Source organism: Podarcis liolepis (assembly GCF_965112155.1).
Source record: "Podarcis liolepis genome assembly, chromosome: 1".
Lineage (NCBI taxonomy): Eukaryota > Metazoa > Chordata > Lepidosauria > Squamata > Lacertidae > Podarcis > Podarcis liolepis.
The window spans coordinates 27774761-27788079 of record NC_139554.1 but is presented as its reverse complement, the minus strand read 5'-3'; the positions used below and the strand labels follow the sequence as shown (position 1 = coordinate 27788079).

At 43.3% G+C, this 13319-nt stretch overlaps 1 protein-coding gene across 1 annotated transcript in view; it reads left to right on the top strand.

The window, feature by feature from the left end:
* The first annotated feature begins 4134 nt into the window (after nt 1–4134).
* TSHR (thyroid stimulating hormone receptor) overlaps nt 4135–13319 on the top strand; it is a 57461-nt gene continuing 48276 nt past the window's right edge. The window contains exons 1-2 of the mRNA XM_083503925.1: nt 4135–4287; nt 7724–8046. Coding sequence (XP_083360051.1) covers nt 7871–8046 — 176 coding nt within the window. The 5' untranslated portion in view covers nt 4135–4287; nt 7724–7870. The remainder of the gene's footprint in view (nt 4288–7723; nt 8047–13319) is intronic.

The following is a 13319-nucleotide window of genomic DNA, read 5'->3' as shown; positions in this document are numbered from 1 at the left end:
GTGGAGGGAAGAATGGACTACGCTTCCCATGATGCCCCGCGCCGGAGCTTCTCCTGGGAACGGCCCGCAAGCGCTGCACGCCCGCGACCAGGGAAACCAGCGTAGCCGCGCGCCGGCGGCGGCGGTGCGAGGGCAGGCCGCGCCCACTTCTTAAAGGAGCAGGCGCTCAAATTCCGAGCAAGCATTTTATTGTTACTCACCAACCCAAGCGCTGGAGCAGTGCAAGATTCCAGGGGTGTTGATTTCGTGGGATGAGGGACAGCAGAGACAGCAGAGTCTTTAGGATATATGGTTTATTACATATACACGACCTGAGCCTATGATGGAGGAGCTCACAGCACCAATACCCCAGAAGGGCTTTCTTCTCCCATTGCCACAGCTTTGGGTTCAAGCAAAAATCTAGAATGGCTCTCACTCTTAGGCTTCTCTGCCTGCTTCTAGCCCCACCACACACTTGCCCTGGGAGGGGGGCCACCCATTTGCCCTCTGGCACAAAGCAACTACCGTATTTTTTGCACCATAACACTCACTTTTTTCCTCCTAGAAAGTAAGGGGAAATATCTGTGCGTGTTATGGAGCGAATGCCTGCGGGTGGCAGGGGTGATCTGCTGCAGTTGTGAGCAGAGGATTCATAGTTCCCTTTCCTTCCCTCCTCTGTGGTTACAAAGCATGGATCCACATGGATCCTCAGGATTTTTGCATTGGGCTACTCCAAACTCACTGTCAGATCACATGTCTGTGGCCACAGCATGAACCACAAAAATCATATATCCACTATTTCGTTTAGAATATTTTTTTTTCTTGTTTTCCTCCTCTAAAAACTACGTGCGTGTTATGGTATATTCTTATACTAACCACACATGCATTATAGCTCTTGCCTGGCTAATTCAACAATGGGATCCGCCATTAGATTCTAACCCTTGCTGCATCCAGGAATTAGAAGGGACTCGGCAATCATATAGCCTAATCTCTTTCCCCCAAACTCACAACAATATAAAGACTGTAGTGCAGCAACATTATAACAACCTAAATACATTGCTGTGTAGTGGAAGCGGCCTCTTGTGAAGTTGGCATTCCGCCTGCTCCTGAAGACACATCTGCTTAGGCAAGCATTCCCCTGAATGACTTGTGATGTTACTGTTTTAACTGTTTTAATGGTTATGCTTTAAAAATGTTTTATTGCGGATTTCAGTTAAGGACATTCTAATGTTGTTGTATATTTTAATTATGGACTGATTTTATAGTTGTGTAAACCACTTAGAAGCCATTTTAGCGTATTGTATATGCACTATAGCGCCAAAAAGGCCCAATTATTTTCAGACATCAATCGCATGAATGCCTCTGCCAAAGAATTTTCTCTACATCCAGGTGCACCTTTCATGTATTTTATTTATTGTATCCCACCTTTCCTCCAAGGAACACGACGTAGCATACACAGTTCTCCACCTCCTCATTTAATCCTCACAACGATCCTGTGAAGGAGGTCAGGCTGAGAGGCAGTGACTGGCCCAAAGTTGCCCAGTGAGCTTCATGACTATGTGCGGATTTGAACTCTGGTCTCCTGGGTCCTAGTTCTCACACTCTAACCTCTATGCCAGGGGTCAGCAAACTTTTTCAGCAGGGGGCCGGTCCACTGTCCCTCAGACCTTGTGGGGGGCCAGACTATATTGGGGGGGTGAATGAGTTCCTATCACCCACAAATAACTCAGAGGTGCATTTTAAATAAAAGGACACATTCTACTCATGTAAAAACACGCTGATTCCCAGACTGTCCACGGGCTGGATTTAGAAGGCGATTGGGCCGGATCTGGCCCCCATACCCACGCTCTATGCCCAACTAGTTCACAACAGAGAGACATCAGCAGGCTTAACTTCCTGCACAGGGAGGCAGAAAACCAGGTGGTAGAGGCATAGCTGTCAACTTACAGATTTGAAAATAAGGGACCAGCAGCCTCAAAAATAAGGGATCAGCATCCAAAATAAGGGATTTTCCGGGCACAAGTATGTTCAACTTCTGAGCCCCTCCGAGCTAAAGGCAGAAAGCTGAGCCAGCAGCCAAACAAAGCCTCAAGCCTCAAGGAAAACCACCATCACCTCTCCACTGGGAAGCGCTGAGCAAAGGCGAGTCCCCAGGCAACACAGCCAATTTGATCAGCACAAGACATGCAAGCACCACCCGCCAGTCGTTCTTAGACTTCTTATTGGGTGAGCAACGCAGCCAAGCAACACAGTTGGAGCCTCCCTCCTCCCTGGCTGGCAGGGGAGGGAGGGAGAGGAGCTGCTTCCTTTGAAACCCGGGAAATTTAAGGGACATCATCAATAAGGGACAAGCAGTGGGACATGGTGCTGGGATAAGGGACTGTCCTGCCAAATAAGGGACGCTTGACAGCTACCCTATGGGTAGGGGAAACATAATGGGAGTGTCCCAGAAGAGACACTGGACAAGAAATCTCTACATTGCAAGATTTATTGCCAGGACTCACTTCTCTCTGATGGATTTTGTTTCCAAAAAGAGCAAAGATGAGCTGGAAGGGGGATGCACTGTACTGTTAGGGCTGAAAGACACTTAAAGACCTTAACCAGCTGCTCCCTTGATAATTACTTTATCCTTCATGTAAGTTAATTGAAAGTTGAAGAGGTTGAATGGGAAGAGCAAGATGGATGGCCAAAACTGTTGAAGCCTTCCCTTGAGTAGAATTGCCTGCAGGAAATTGCAATTGTGCCTTGCTGCCCCAATGGCCTGCTTTGCCGCCCCTACTGATCAGCATCAATGCTAAGAGCAGTGGCGGGAAGGCCCTCAGGAGTGCTGTCTTAGGGACTTCCGCCACCTGAGGCAGTGGCTTCAGCCTGCCTAATGGATGGGTCAGCCCTGTTTATTGTTATTTGAATGTTTTTGGCCACCATGAGTACTCTGGCATGTGGAAAGGCCAGATATAAAGTACTCTCTGATCAATCATTAAAAAACAACCCTTCCAGGCGGGTCAGCGGAGCTGCCATACCCTCCAAAATTTCTCCAATGAAATTAGTGACATCCTATTCAACAACAACAATTTTATTATTTATACCCTGCCCATCTGACTGGGTTTCCCCAGCCACTCTGGGTGGCTTCCAACACATATAAAAACAAAATTAAACATTAAACATTAAAACACTTCCCTATACAGGTCTGCCTTCAGATGTCTTCTAAAGGTTGTGGAGTTGCTTATCTCATTGGCTTGGGGGGGGTTGCATAACTCCATACCTTGATCTATACCCTGATTTTATTCTGTGAACCACCCTGAGGCCCCCAGGTATAGGGCAGAATATAAATTCAATAAATAAGAAGGAGAAGAATACCTTCCAAGATTTCTCTGGTGAAAATGGGGATGCCCTAAGGAAAAGCGGAACATTCAAAAATCAAATCAGAAACTGGGACGACTTCTGTAAATCTAGGACTGTCCCTGGAAAATAGGGACCCTTGGAGGCAGGGCCCGATTTAGGTTTGATGAGGCCCTAAGCCCCTGAAGGTAATGGGGCCCTTTATATGTCCAGCTGTCCTTTCTCAACAACAACTTGTCGTGTTGAATAAATGCTATATGGTAATTTATGGACCTGATAGGTATCTAAAGCCATTTGCCACTGTTGCTGTATGTAGGTTTTATTTTATTTGGTTTTTTATCTTACATTTTGGAAATGTACACCCATATTTTTTTCTTTTAATTTTTTTTTTGGGGGGGGGGGGGCAAGAGAGTGGGACCTTAAGCTATATAGCTTGTTTAAGCTTATACGCGGCTGAAGGAGAGCTCCCCCCTGCTTTTCTTTTCAGAGGGGCTTTCTGCTTCGCGTAGTCCCGGCAGCCGCCACGAGATGGCAACGGAGGGCAGGCCCTGAAGCCGTCGGAACTCCGGAGCGTGGGATGCTCTGATTCGGCGCGGAGTCGCGGACTTCTTGCAAAGGTCCCGCACTTGAGTGGCTGGCGGGGCCGGGATGGGATGGGGCTTGGGAAGGATCTCCTGAGCATCTTGCCGCCCGGTGCCCAGACGGGAGGAGAGGACGCCGGAGCCCGTGGTCCGCGCGAGGTTTGGAGTCCTGGTGAGGCGGAGCGCGATCCCTCTCTTGGGGCTACTTAGGCGCCCGGGAAGGAAGGGGGTTCCCCGGGCGCTCGTGGGAACACCCGCGGGTTGCTTCTTAGGGGAGCAGCCTGCCGTTAGATCCGCAGGAGGCAGCGCCGGGGATTGCATGACACGTCCACGGCAAGGCTCCTGGACGCCTTTCGCAGCAGCGTGGCCAAGATGGGACATTCAACAGGTAGAGAGATTCAACAGCGGAGATTCCGCCCCCCCCAAAAAAAAACTGCCGAAGGGGAATTCAGACAAGTGACGGTTCTCCCAAGGGAAATTTACACATACGTAACACACATACACACGTGAAGATACAACGGGGAGATAATTTACGGAAGATGAATTCAACAGGTGAAGATTTAAGGGAGGGGTTCCTTCATATCTATAGGAGGTGAATCTGATAGGAGACGATTCAAACGGGGGGGGGGGTGTTACTTCCTGAGTGCAAAAGATGAGTTCAGCAGGGAAAGATTCCACAGAAAAGATGACTACATCTCCATGGCAGGAAAAGCTCCACCTGTTGAATTTCTGTTGGTCATGCAGATGTTAAAGGTGCCCTGAGACGCCTTGCCAAAACATACAAACAAAACACACCGTTGGGAGTTTTCTGTAGTGATTTCAACTTTTGAGGAGGCAGAGGATGGAGGGTTTGCTGTCTGGGGAAGTCAGTCTTTGGGAGAATAATTGCCGCTGTGCCCTGTGTTATGGGAATCCTGTCAAACTTACTTGTTATTTAAAATTGTGATTCACTTAAACTAAATCTGCATATATAACTCACTGTCTACTATCCTATGCACACATGGATGGGAGTAAATCCCATTGAACATAGAGGCACTTACTTCCGAGTAAGCATGCATAGGGTTGCACTATATGTTTTATAACACACCAAGAAAGTTTGTTTATAAAAATCTGTTTTCAGTTCCCTACTGCGATTATGGGAAATAATACTATATGTGACTAAGCATGTTAAGCCTTTTTCTCCCTTTCATGACATCGGCATTAACTTTTGCATCACCATATGGTTCCAAGGTTTGGGAAGTTATTCATCATTTGAGGTGTTTTTTTCCTATTTCTAACGCTTAGTTTATTATATCCAAGCTACAATAGCCATATAAGCAATAATTGAAGTCGGTAATTTCCACATGTTGAGGACTTCTATTCTTAATATTTGTTGATGAAGAATAATCTCAAATGACATTGTTCCACTCTTTTCCAAATATCTTGCCAACATTATTTGCCTCTGATAGATCCACCACAAATAAATATGCCTACCCACTTGAGATTTACTTTTTCAACAGCTTGGAATATACTTGTTATTCATTTACATAGTTTCTTGAGAAGCATACACCATTGTATTACCAATGTCTAAAATAAATTTCTCTCATATTTGTATAAACAAGATTAGTGACCTTCTTTCTAGAAATATGCATTATTTCAAAAGTACTGGAATATCTAAGTCTCAAAGTCATGTGCATATACTTGTTTCGGTCCATATTTTAGTTTTATCAGTCTATATATTTTGGAAAGTTTGTGTCTTGTTACATTAATAACTAATCCTCCACCTCTTAATCTATTGTTTGTTACCCATGTCCTCACTTGCGAACATTCAAACCATCTTAGATCTCTGTCCAACACCTCATTTTGTATTCTTCCATATCTCAAAAATAGAAGAATAATCAGATCCCTCATCATCTTTTTAAATGTTGAAAATTTCACAGAGTTTCTTGCAAATTGGATAATAAGCTGCTTAGCCAACTTGGGTGAATTTAAAATTAATCTAGTTTGCCCTAGATTCTCAGAACTATCTGATAGTAAATTTTTGCATTTTACTTAATTTGAACAATCTCCTTTCTGCATCCAAAGCAAGTAATTTAATTCATGGGTCATTTGCTCTTGTAGCTAGTTCTTATCTGCTTGATCATATATAATGCCCACAGCGAGGCATACTTTATTTGCTAGCACAATAATATAATCTATGATAGAACTAACACTTCTTTTTTCTGAGACAACACAATACTAGAATTCTCAAATGCCTCTTGTTTATTTTGTACAAAGAGAATCCCTTCTATGAAAAGACAGTTGTGCAGAGAAGTGAGAGAATATTGAAAGATGGCACTTACAGTGAGAGGGTATGGAGTGATCAGGTTCGGGGAAGGGAGAGGGATCTGCCTGTGGGTGAAAAAGTGAGGAGAGAGTATCCAGTGTAATAAAGTTTAAAGAAGCAAATGCTGTAAAATAGCATTTTGTCTGCTGATTTTTTTGGGTTAGTTAACTTCCCTTTACCAATGGTCATGGGCGTCATCATGGCTGGTCAGTTAGCTAAGTATTTCTATTGTTTTACTTGATCTAGGGGGAGCAGCTGCCCCCCCTCCCCCCCGGCTACGCCCATGCCTATGGTTCAGCTAGGTAAGTTTAGACTTTGGACTTAAAAAGAAGTTATGCCTCTTCCCTTTAGATGACCATACGTGAAGCACACATAGCTAAAATTTATCTCCAGTTTACAGCTGTTTCTGTTGTGTGTTAGGGACGCAGGTGGCGCTGTGGGTTAAACCACAGAGCCTAGGACTTGCTGATCAGAAGTTGGCGGTTCGAATCCCTGCGACGGGGTGAGCTCCCGTTGCTTGGTCCCTGCTCCTTCCAACTTAGCAGTTTGAAAGCACGTCAAAGTGCAAGTAGATAAATAGGTACTGCTTCAGTGGGAAGGTAAACAGCGTTTCCGTGCGCTGCTCTGGTTCGCCAGAAGCAGCTTAGTCATGCTGGCCACATGACCCGGAAGCTGTACGCCGGCTCCCTTGGCCAATAAAGCGAGATGAGCGCCGCAACCCCATAGTCGGTTACGACTGGACCTAATGGTCAGAGGTCCCTTTACCTTTACCTGTTGTGTGTTAGAACCAAAACCCAAAAGGTTTACCAGTCCTGAAAAATAATAATACTCTGAGCACATGCAGTTCTGCATTTTAAATGTAAAGTGAGATCTGCATTTTAAATGTAAAATGCAGAACTGCATGTGCTCAGAGTATTATTATTTTTCAGGACTGATGAACCTTTTACCAGTACCATCGCACCCACAGGATTAAACGATGCTTGCTTCTGCAGCCTTGATGGTACATACGTTGACTAGGGAGCAAACCAGATTTTGTTGTAGAAAAGGATAATCTGTTTTGAAAGTAAAAATAATGAAATGAACATCTATATTGGGGTGTTGGGGTAATGTCATTCCTGCTGGGCCCCAGAGTGCACCCATCCCTGCACAGGTATTGACACTGGACCTGTTTGCTATGCCACCCACCCCCCCATCTGCTGCTGTCTGAGTGCTCATTTCAGGGGGACAGGCTATGTGTGGGACGCTGGACTTCAGCCACAAAAGTCCAGCCCTGGCTGTACCACTTCTTGTTGCAGACAAACTTTCTGCTTGAGGAAGAAAACTTTTTCCTGCGCATGGGGACCACATAGCAGTAAAAAAGAAAGAAAAGAAAGTAGATCACCCATTGAGATGGGAGGGTGGGAAAGGATGAGATAGTACTGTACCTGGTAGATTTGGCATGGAGGAAGTTGAAAGGGATTTGTCTACTGCCTGTAACATCTTTCTATGCTTTTGCTTATTACACCCTGTTTCCTTTTAGGGAGCATCAGGTGAACGTGGTTTTCTGAAGAAACAGCAGATTCCCTCTATTCTGTTCCCAAGGAAAGGAACTGTGGTCGTGTCTTCTCTCTCTGCAGAGAAGAGCTGCACAGGGCAATGAAGTCGTTTCCACAATAGGCTCAGGAAGATGCTGTGGGTACCAGAGTTCCTTCAGCTCCTGCTCTTGCTGGAAACGGGACTGATAAGTAGAGGCACGGAAATGTGCCCTTCGTCCCTCTGTGACTGCTCAGATTGGGACCGCTTCAAAGTCACCTGCAGAGAGATATATTTCATCCCCAACCTCCCACGGGGCACCAAGACTTTGTGAGTATATGGGACTTATATATGTCTCTCTCACCCCAACCCCCAGTCTATTTCAGGGGCACAGGGGGAGGAGGAAAGGGAAATCGCATTGCACATGTAGAATTTCTCATGCAGGGATTCCACTGACAGGACCCATTCATTGAGTCTCACCTAATAGCAGGTGTGAAGCAGCAGCTTTTTTGAATGTGTGTATGGGTGGGTCTGTGGAGTGCAGCAAAACAGCATGAAGGAAAGAGTCAAGCTCTCTTCCATCGTGTCGTGGTCCTGATCTGGTGGCTTTGGGGGACCAGAACAATTTGTTATGAGGGACCCATGCCATATTTACTGTGTGATGCTAATGTAGGGTATGGGGTGGTGCCCTCTGTGTTGGAGATAATTGCTGAATGGAAGGGAATTGGCTATTATCCTGTGCAAATCCCTCCGTAAGTCATCTTAAAAGTCTTCTCAGCCACGCTAACAGTTAAGATCTAAACCCAGAAGTGAGTCTGGCTGGGAAAGAATGTTTTGAGACAGAAGGAGGGTGTTTGCCACAGTGCAGAAGAGCTGAAGTCAAGCCCACCATCCCTTCCCTGAATGTGTCCTACAGTCCTTAAATCCCGTTATGTGGGGTTTACAAAAATGATGTCTGCTCTGGCCCTGGGTTTTGCTTGTCAATAACCATTGAGCAAGAGCACTAAGACGTTTTGTTCAAGGTTGGCCTGACAAAGCACAAAATGGGTGTGTGTGTAGGGGAATGGTATTTTATGAAATTGGTGCTGGAGCAGAAGGCTGGGCATTCAAAGGAGTGGTTTTGTGTTTTGGGGCTCAGACCCTACTCCTTCCTCATATTCTTAGGCATGCTACTTAGGCATGCTACTTAGGCATGCTCACCAGTTCACCTTCTGCTATGTGGGTGTCTTGTGACTGGTCGCTCCCATCACAGCAGCCATTTTGTCAACATGCATGCCATCAAGGCAGCCATTTTGTGATGCTGCTGACAGCACTCTCAAAAAACGGTTAGGGACCCCTACTTTAAGTTGCCATAAGAAACTAAGACAATTTTGCAGTACACTAAACAGAGACCCAGTTTGGATGTAATGAGAAACCATGATTTACGTGAAAGACCTGCAGGCAGCCTCAGGCTCACATGCTCCCTCCTCCCCTTTCTTTTCACACAGTGGGAGAGGTTAGAAGCTTACATTCATGGTTTGCTACAAAGCACAGTTTGTCATCTTGTCTGAATACAGGAAACTGCAGCTTGTACAAACTAGACCCTGGTTTTATATCCCGTTTTGCAAATAAAATAAAACAGTTTCTCATATTCAAACAAAATGGGAATTGTGGCTTGTTGCACACAATGAATGTAATGTTCTTAATCTCAGAGTAGCTAGGAGCAAAGCTTTCAGAGTGGCTGCTCCGGTTTGTGGAAAGCTGTGACTTTTTAGTGTTGATACATGACAGGCACCTGTTATTTCTACCTTCCAGAAACAACTGAATGCATTTTTCTTTTGAATACATCTTTCTGAATACAATGGTACCTCGGGTTATGAACTTAATTTATTCCAGAGGTCTGTTCAGGGAAGTTTTTAACGTATGATATTTTAGTGTATTTTTGGTTTCTATGGAAGCCGCCCTGAGTGGCTGGGGAGGCCCAGCCAGATGGGCGGGGTATAAATAATAAATTATTATTATTATTATTATTATTATTATTATTATTATTATTATTTATTTATTTTCTTAACCCGAAACCGTTCTTAACCTGAGGCACGCTTTCGCTAATGGGGACTGGTCCCTGCACACGATTTCCGATCTCATCCTGGGGCAAAGTTCTCAACCTGAGGTACTACTCAGAGTTTGTAATCTGAAGTGTTTGTAACCCGAAGCATTTGTAACCCGAGGTATCACTGTACATCTTTCTTTGCAAGATGCAAAGGTCTCTCCCTTGGCTCTTTGCATTGTTTTTCAACTTACATTTAGTTGGACTTTGGCGCTCTTTTAAAAATTTGTTTTAGATTTTTAATGGTATGTTCGTAAGACTCATGTGGAAGACAATTTATACATTACCGTAAATAAATCTCTCCCCCCCCCCGACCTTGTTTGCAGACTAGGAGGAAAGGGAGGGAGGAACATGTGAGCCTGAGGTTTGCTTCAGTTTTTGTTTGAAATAACTAGCCATGGTTTGTCATTACACTAGAGAATTAATTAACTTTTGCCAAAGAACTAACTGCTTTTTTTAGTTTCTGATAATGATGACCTTCAAATTGATGATATGATTGATTCCCTGCATTGGGCTGTGTAGCGACCTAAGAGCTGATGGTTACTAAAAAGTATCTTTATGTTCTGTTACTTTTAAGTTTGGAACACAGCTTTGTTTTTTCTAAAAGCAAGTGTATGAAGATGTTGATGAACAGGACTAGAAACAGGATAGTGCTTTTACATGATATACTTAGCTTTTTTATTTTAGCTTTTTTTTGCCGTGGTCTTTCAATTCTACCATAATGAATCTTTTCTAAAACATTTTAAACAGCTGACCATTCAAGTTCTGCTTATTGTGTCTGCTCAGACTCCAGGGCCTGTGAAGCAGTTTTTTAAGCAACAATAAAGCTCAGGAATGGAGGGAGATGTACTTTACTGCCGAAAACTCCAGCACTAATTAGTTTCTTTTTCAAGTTGCTTATAATTGCCCCAGAAAGGGTTGAAGAGTTTGTCTACAGTTTTTTTATAATCATTCCAGATTAGCCTTCCACTCCCAATGTATTTTTGAGTGATGCATCATGAAAATGATGACAAATTGCCCATAAGTGCAGCAGGGGTGGAGATGCAAAAAATAATTTTATTTTTATATTATGTATTTTGGAAAGTGGTTTGTCTGTCCATCTGTTCTCTGAGGCTTTGGCTGCCTCTCAAGATATCATTGCCAAACTCAGTACAAGGGCTTCCAAGGTAGGGGTAGTGGTCGTTGTCAGTGTTTGAATGCCAGGCATCCTTTTGAATCCCAATGGTGAACTGAAATGTCACTTTGTGGTGACTTTTACCTGTTCGGCCCCTTCTTGAGATATCATTGCCAAACTGTGCACAAGGATTCATGAGGTGGAGGTGGCAGTCTTTGTCAACGTTTGGTTGCCAGTTGCCATTTTGAATCAAGATTGCAGACCAAAATTATCTAGCCATTATTTAGCCATCAGCTCTAAGTATATGAAATTCTTTTGTTACTTATTTGAATCTTGTTTATGCTTCACTTAGTACTAGTTTATGCTGAATATGCTGCTCTACTGGATTTACATAGTGTTTGTATTACTGTTGAAAATGGTCAGTTGCAAACCTAATGTTGCACATTGTGCTTCACAATGTTTGCGTGAGCCTTAGCAAATATCTTATGCCTTTGCATTAAACTCTTCCCAAATTATGCAAGTAATGAGAACTCCAAAGGCACGGGTTCTGCTTTCTTTGGAATGAGATCACCAGAGGCTTACCACAATTTGGTGATATGTGCTTTACTTACACATAAACAAGTTAAGCATACTGGGAAAGTCCACTTTAACTCAAATTCACTGCTACCTATGGTGTCTAGGCAGGGGCCGCCAACATGGGGCACTTGAAGTTTCTTTAATGTCAGGACGTCATAACTGCTTTTCTCCTGCTGGAATTCTGAATTATCCTGCGCTTCTGTTTCATGGACTTTTAGCACCTAGTATTTGATGCTGAGAAATGATTTGGCTGTGCTGCATAAATATCCGACCATGTTGACTTATGTTAGATGAAATGATGTTTTTTTCAAAATAAAGAGGGACTTAACATAGTTTGAAATTGTTTGTCATTTTATCTTGCTATTGTAAGTGCCAACATAGGTGGTAGCTGTCGTTTAATCTCACAGTTGTTAAATGATTCCGCATGACAAGTCCTTTTGGAGTTTAGGAATAGATGTTTGAGCCTGTACCCACCCAAACATTCATATGGACCATACATTTTGCCCCCTTTGCACTGTATCTCAGTGCCACTTCTTCATAACACAGCCATTAGCTCCATCTACTTGCCAAGTGGTACCCATTGTGTAGCCATGGTAATGGGTGAATTTGTGTTTGGTTTTTTAAGGCCAGTAAGAGCATTAATCTCTATTATGTACTTTTCTGCAAATCCTATGTCCTTTCAGTCCAGCTGATGATATAGCTGAATAGTTTGCAAACTGATTTTATCTCTGTTGAGATTTTAATTGGTACACTTGTTTATACCTTGTCCTCAGACAGGATCAAGGGTTTCATTTTGTTAAAGTTAAAGCAATTACAGCTTCCATTGCAACAAACAGGAAACAAACAGGTTGGGGTGCAGCTGTGAAGTACCGATATGCAATCAGAAAGGGTCTCATTTGTTGGAATTGGTACTTCCGAGTAGTTATGAATATCTGCGCTAGTGATGCCACCATAAAGCTCTTTGGCAGCCAGTCATTGAATGAGGAATTAGAGGCAAATGAAGCAGAAATACCTTCCTCAACATCTGAAAACAGAGCTTAGGTTTAGCTTATCTTACATAAAATTACACAGAGCTTCATTTAAGCTGGGTCAGGATGACTTTTGAAAGCACTGTTTTCAGCTACTGTTGGATCTCAGCCATGTGCTCTCTTGTATGGCTGACTGCATAGGTGGCCTCAAAATCCATCTAGTTATGATCCTAATTATTTTTTTGCTTTTCATAGCCTTTATAAGGCTTTTTTGCCCCCTTCTGAAATTAATCATCATCATCATAAATGCCCAGAGCTTTGCCTACACATACTGGGGAAAACGTTTACAACTAAATAGCAGGATTACTCTGGGATGTTTTGTGAGCCCCTCTACAAGTAACTCAGGTGTGGGAGAAGAGTCACTTTGAAACCTTATAAGCCTTGGGTGTCCAGCAATAGAGAGGCAGTGAGGTGCAGTGGTTAAGAGCATTGGACCAGGACATGGTTCAAATGTCCACTCGCCCATGAAGCTCATTGGGTAAACCTGGGTTAGGAACGATCTCCTAGCTTTGCCTATCTCAAAGGGTTGTTGTGAGAATAAAATGTAGGGAAAGGTGGGCTATAAATGTACAACAGTAAAATTCTAATATTTTATCCTTCTTTTTAAAAAAGTTTTTCTTTAATTAATCAGAAACATAATTCAATAACATGTAAGAAATAAGGTAAAAGAAGAAAGCGAACCAAATAAAAATTAAAATATAAACTCACCCAAAAAACAACACAATTCTATTACACTGGTCAACAACAAATTTGTTGTCTGCGTTTTTTCAGCTGATTTAGGATGAATCTGATGTGCTGA